Source organism: Octodon degus, unplaced genomic scaffold (genome assembly GCF_000260255.1).
Source record: "Octodon degus isolate 3935 unplaced genomic scaffold, OctDeg1.0 scaffold00144, whole genome shotgun sequence".
NCBI classification, from domain to species: domain Eukaryota; kingdom Metazoa; phylum Chordata; class Mammalia; order Rodentia; family Octodontidae; genus Octodon; species Octodon degus.
In genome coordinates this window covers 3,764,087-3,770,643 of record NW_004524720.1, presented here as the reverse complement: position 1 = coordinate 3,770,643, position 6,557 = coordinate 3,764,087, and the positions used below count along the sequence as shown (strand labels likewise).

General features: G+C 44.4%; 1 protein-coding gene across 5 annotated transcripts in view; it reads right to left on the bottom strand.

The window, feature by feature from the left end:
* Itgb1 (integrin subunit beta 1) overlaps nt 1-6,557 on the bottom strand; it is a 53,517-nt gene that overhangs the window by 23,649 nt on the left and 23,311 nt on the right. For all 5 annotated transcript variants that reach the window (XM_023701905.1, XM_023701906.1, XM_023701903.1 and 2 more), the window contains 3 exons: nt 4,959-5,181; nt 2,210-2,380; nt 810-1,048 (listed from right to left, as the gene is read on the bottom strand). In XM_023701905.1, coding sequence (XP_023557673.1) covers nt 810-1,048; nt 2,210-2,380; nt 4,959-5,181 — 633 coding nt within the window. The remainder of the gene's footprint in view (nt 1-809; nt 1,049-2,209; nt 2,381-4,958; nt 5,182-6,557) is intronic.

Below are 6,557 nucleotides of genomic sequence, written 5' to 3'. Positions count from 1 at the left end.
ACTGAAAGTCTTACATAAGTAAAATCACAAATACTTCTCAAAACATACATTGTCATACAGCTTACAAAAAAAGGCTTCAGACATTCTTCCCTTTTGAATTACTAAGATACAGAAGCATCTCGGAAAGAAAATGGGCAGAAGAAAGCTGGGCGTGGTGGCGCACACCTGCAACCTCAGCATTTGGGAGGAGGAAGGAGGAGGATCATTCGGAGTTCAAGGCCAGTGTGAACTGCAGAGTGAAGCCCTGTCTCAAAACAGAAAACAAAACAAAAAGAATGGGCAGAAGAAACCCTACTAAAGGGAAAGGATTCGAGGTCCCTGACCACTCTCCAGGCTGCCAGGGGATGCTTCAGAGAACATCACTTCCACTTCCAGTACCAATCCTGCCTCCTGGACGCTTGAGCCATGCTTCCCAAGCCCACAGGACACCAGCCTCAGACCACTGCACGGCCCCACTGCCTCTGATGGCTTGGAACACTCTGTACAAAGGGCAGGGGGATAACTCAGTGGTACAGGACATGCTTGGCAAGCACAAGGTCCTGAGCTTGGTTCCCAGTCCAAAAAAAAAAAAAAGAACTGTACAGATGAGCTACCTGCCTGGTTTAACTAGGGACATAAAGTTAAATCATACTTTTTAAACCACTAAACAATTGGAGAGAATTTCAGAGCTTAATACCCATACTTCTCAGGGATAGGCAACAGTTACAGTAATTCATTAAGTTCATTCCTTCTACTAAATGTCCGTGAAATCCCACTTAAAACATGCAAATATTACAAGGAACACCCCCAAGCAAGATGGGCACACTTACTCCACAAACAGCCACTTGCATGATGGCGTCAAAGCCTCCTTCAGGGGAGTCCAAATTTCCAGATATGCGCTGTTTGCCAACAAGGTTGTTGAACACTTCTCCTCTGTCGGTAAGATTGAGCACGTTCTTGTAGCTGAAGGGACTGGTGCAGTTCTGCTCGCTGGTGCAAGGATTCCTGAGCTTTGCTGGTGTTGTGCTAATGTAAGGCATCACTGTTTTCTCCACGAAGGAGCCAAACCCTGAGAAGACACACATGGGCTGACAACTGCACTGATAGAGATGGAAAGATAAACGTGTGTGTTTCGAAAGCCAATCACGTTTCCACAGCTTGGTTGCTACAGACCGTGCCTGTGTCTAAAAACCCAACCCCAATGTGAAGGTACAGTGGGAAGGGACCTTCTGGGGGATGGTCAGATCCTGAGGGAGGAGGCTGGGAACAGTGACTGCACTCAGAGGCCCGGGGAGTGGCCCTTGCCCTCCCCTCGCTGAGCCATACCGCTCTGGCACCACCTGGGACACAGGCCTGCTGGGGGAAGCCGGTTCCTGCTGTGTGTAAAGCATGTGGTTTACAGTGCTGATTCAGAGCAGAGCAAACAGACTAAGAACAGGCCTCCCCACTCTAGACAGAACTCACGTTCGTTATCTCAGCACCAGTCTCCTGACAACGGCACGGTGAACGAAAGAACAGATTTATGCATATACACTCGGAGTGCTGACCGCTTCCAAAGAGGTCAGAAAGAGCGTTTAACCTCCATCATCAATTATGCTTACTGAATAAAGGCATTTTTAACAAGTGTGATTTTCAAAAAATGCTTCCACTTAAAACAGAGCTAATTTTTAAAAAGCATTGTTTAGGCCCCGGGGAGACCCGAGTCTCCCCGATATTCTGTTGTTAAACCTCCGGTGGGCGAGGAATGGACAAGGCAGAAGAAGGGTTCAGCTGAGGATTCAAGACAAGGGGAAAACGAAGTTATAAGTGATCATTTTAGTACAAAAAACCCAGATAGGAAGTAAATTGGACTGCACAAGAAGTGGGTCATCCTAATTAGTAATGAAAGAGAACCTGGGGTACTTGACACACTTCTAAAATGAACCAACAGACAAATGAGTAAATTCCTGATTAAAAAAAAAAAAAAGGGGGCAGCATGGATTTCTTTACAAACAGGGCACAATCTGTGTCACAACGCACGGCCACATACCATGTCCACAGAAAGAGGGCGAGAAGAAAGGACACTGTATACATGACAGAAGTCAGTTTCCTCTCAGCAAGAAAAGGCTAAAACTTGGCCTACTGACGTCACACATACATGATGAAGCACAGCGGGGGACCAAATAAAAGGGCTTGGAGAAGGGCCAAGACTTATCTGCATGAATACTGCTAAATTTCCCATCATTCCTACCAATTCGGAAGTCTGACGTAATCCCCTTCATATTATTCATCAGTTCTGTCCCAAGACTTTTGACATTCTCCAAATCATCCTTCATCGAGTAAGAGAGGTCCATAAGGTAGTAGAGATCAATAGGGTAGTCTTCAGCCCTCTTGAATTTTAATGTAAATGTCTGTGGCTCTCCTAATTAAACAGAGGTGGGAAGAAAATTAGCAAATCCAAAACTGAACAAATGAAAGTAACCAAGTAAATGTGATTTACATGGTAAGCACTATAAAATGCACACGATATAATTGTTATAAAACCTGAAAAATTTTACAAGTAACCCGATTGCTATAGTCAGTTTCAGTCAACAAGTACTTTAAAAAGGCAGGTCTCAGGGAGGCAAAGATGAAAGACGGCAACCAACCCTGAGCAAGACAGATGCGTAGCCACTTCTGTTATTGTTTGGGTTTGAAACCCCTCATGTGAAAATACAGTAGCGCTGGGAGGTGGTGAGAACATCAAGATGGGACCTAAAGTCCTTGGCCCCTAGGGGGCGCCCTTGGTGGTGGTCTTTGGCCACCCTCATCTCTTCCTCTCTCTGTACCAGACCTGAAGGTGAACTGAGCGCTGTGGTTGTCACCGGCTCCCACTATGCAGGGCCAGCACACCACAAGCCCACAGAACAGGGCCACTCTGTCATGAAGCATAACTCCAAAGCTAGGAATCTCAGAAAGCCCTGGTTCTCAGGTAATTTCCAGTAGTCCTGACAGTAACAGAAAGCAAACCCATACTTCTAACTATGAGGAGAACAAACAAAATACCATAAGTTAGACCGGAAGGGCAATGCCAGGCACACTTTAGAGACTGATGCTCTCAGTGACAGATCACCTCCCCAGGTGACAGGGTGCCACTAAATGCAAGCGACAAACATAATCTCATTTTTATTTTAGAAAACCTAGAAGCTTTCAAAATAAATTACAGATAGAAACTACGTAAAAAACCCAAGGGGAATATGATGAAGCTGGGAACTGAGACAATCAGGAAGGAAAAAAGACACAAGAGACACCAAGTGGAATCCGCTGAGAAAGCATAGGGACTGGGGACATAGCTAAGCAGCGGAGGGCCCGCCTGGCAGGTGCAAGGCCCTGGATTAGTTCTCCAGCAGCAGGCAGCACCCCAAAAAAGGGAGTAAAATGAAGTTCAGGGAAAAGAATCATTAACTTTTAATGTGTACATTTGTACACACATTACTGAATACTGACAGTATTCAGAGTTCTTTGAAATCCCTGTGACAGTGCCATCCCTAAAAGTGAACTACCCAGTCCTGTCCTGTCTTTGCTTTTGTCCTTTCCGGGGAGAAAACTCACAGGAACTCCTCTGAGTTCCTAGTAGGCAGCTGGACAGATAGGTGTGGCCAAGAGAAAGATTCCCTGTGGTTACAGCACAGAAATGGTTTTTTAAGGCACGAAAGGAAAACCAAGCTTGAGGTGGAAAGAGGAGAAAAGAGACACAGAGAGGAGCCCAGAAGAAGAGGAGCCCACACACGAGGACATCCCAGCGCATCACAGGAGCCATGAAGAAGGTGAATACCAGCCCTGATAAGACGCCTCACGGGTGGAGTTCCAGGGACAGTGGGCGCAGCAGCAGAGACTGCCAGCGGCAAGGAAAAGAGCGGCAAAAGAGGAGCCCCCACCCTTCTCCCCAGAAAGGATGAGAAGCAAAGACAGGACAGGGCTGGGCAGTTCACTTTTAGGGATGGGACTGTCACAGGGACTTCAAAGAACTCTGAATACTGTCAGCAACATTAAACAAATACAAAGGAAACTAATGAGTTAAAATGCTACTTTTGCAGCACTCAGGAGGCTGAGGCAGGAGAATCACCGTGAGTGCAAGACAAACCTGGACTACATAGTGAGCTCAAGGTCAGTTTCAACTACATGTAAGACCCGCACCTCAAACATAAACAAATAAAGTTGTTTTTATAAAAATACAGCAGACCATGGCACGATTACTTGTAAACTTCATTAAATCTTAATTAAAGTCCTGAACCTTTAACAGAGTTTCTGACATCAAGGAACATGTTATTCAAGAAATATGTTTTATAGGGGCCGGAGAGATAGTTCAGTGGAATAAGCGCTTCTCTGGCAAGTGTAAGGTTCTGAGTTCAATCCCCGGTTCCAAAAAAAAAAAGAAATATGTTTTACAAATTGCTGTGCCTGAGCCGACCAGCGAGGTAAACACCTGTAATCTCAAGGCTGGAGAGGCTGAGGCAATAAAATTGCTGTGATCGAGGCCAAGCTGGGCTATACAGTGAGTGCGAAGCCAACATAAACTACACAGTGAAGCCTTGTCTTAAGAAAACGAAACAAAACTTGTGTCTGCAACAGAAAATTCTAAACCTTAAGCTATTCTCCATCTATTGAGTGCCTGGCCGGCCATATGTGAGAAAGCCCTCTATGAAAACCAGCTTGCTTAGAGTTGGTTATCAAGACTGCAAGCAGAATATAAATAATTTAAAGAGCAAAATTCAAGAGCCACATTAAGAAACAGAGACCTGGGGAAGGGCAAAGCCGGGATGGTAAGGAGGTGGGTGACCATGACCACGCTGCAACACGTACGCAGAGCAAACCCAAACCAAGGGCCACCGCCGCGTATCACATGTGAAAAGCTCCAGTGGAGAGCAGGCAGCAGAGTGCATGTGGGGCAGGCACAGGCCCTGCGACCAGCACAAAGCCAGTGACCTCACGGGGTGCGGGGCACCGGGGGGCCTGCGCACCTGAGCGCAGCTGCAGGACCAGCTGCTGCGGCTGGATCTGAGTGATGTCTTCCAGGTTTAGCTTCCCCGCCATGCCTTTGTTCCTTTCGGTCACATTCTTATTTTTCTTTATGTTTTTGGAGCCTCTGGGATTCTCTATGTCGTCTGGATGGCAGCCCTTCTTCTTTAAGGCTTCCAAATCGTCACATCGTGCAGAAGTAGGCATCCCTTCTTGTAAAAATGTCTAAATGAAACATAAAATACGGACATAAATGAAAACTGGAGCAACAGAGAACTTTTTTGGGGGGAGGAGGGCACCAGGGATCAAACTCAGGACCTTGGGCTTGCCAGGCAGGCACTTATCCTCCTGAGTTATCATCCCAGACGATAACTTTTTTTACACATAATTACACTACAAATTTTTAAAAAAGTTAGATCTAACGTTCTTCATTTCTCGCTTATAGCAAAAAGTTCCCTTCACCAAATCACAATAAGCCTTCTTGTACAAAAACAAACTGAATTCATTTTAAGAAAGTAGTGACTTTCCTAGGACTGGTCTACATCTGTATTTTAAACTTCTCACATTCAAATAAATATATTTCTTCAATGCAATCACTGATTCAGCATAATTAACAGCGCCTTAGTTGTGTGTGTGTGTGTGTGTGTGTGAGAGAGAAAATTTTAAATTTTAAATATAAAATTTTCAATAATAACACAAACTTAAAATATGCTACACCTCAAACAATGCAGATAGAAATAAAGACTTCATCTGAACGAAAATTATCTTACTGAAGACAAAAACACTGCCATGACAGATACAAAGATTTGATACAAAGATCTGAGGTAAAAGTATTTCACGAAATGTACAGGGAAAGGGACAAAATGACACCCTATATGGTAGTTGCTCATTCACAGTACTATACAATTTAATAGTAAATGAGGATATTTAGAGAATGAAGCATTTTTTTCTTAGTTTTTAGGCAAACATAATGGTAACAAAAGTGCTTAAGAAATGACAGAAACAACTGAAAGGAAATACCAAGGGCCACATGGTTCTGAGCTGCACTACTTTTATTTATTACCAAATCTAAACATCTCCCGAAGCACAAGACCCAGGCAGATTACACTTTTCTAAATAGGAGCCAACCTAAGAAACTTACTTATAACACTCAAATTAAAATTTCTCTACATATATTCCAAACAAATCTTCAATAATTACGGAATTATACCAGAACGTAAAAGGTTAAATTATTTTTAAAACATTCTGGGCGGGGGAGATGGCTCAATAGAATAAGTGCTTCCCTGGCAAGCACAAGGGCCAGAGTTCAATCCCCGGAACTGCCAAATTAATTAATTAATTAATAAAACAAAACATTCGGTTGCAGAAAAGCGTCAACAGAAAATCAACTACAATGGGATGGAGAGGAGAGGGGGTGCTTGGACAACTACAACAGGATGGAGAGGAGAGGGTGTGCTTGGACAACTACAACGGGATGGAGAGGAGAGGGGGTGCTTGGACAACTATAACGGGATGGAGAGGAGAGGGGGTGCTTGGACAACTACAACGGGATCGGGAGGAGAGGGGGTGCTTGGACAACTACAACGGGATGGAGAGGAGAG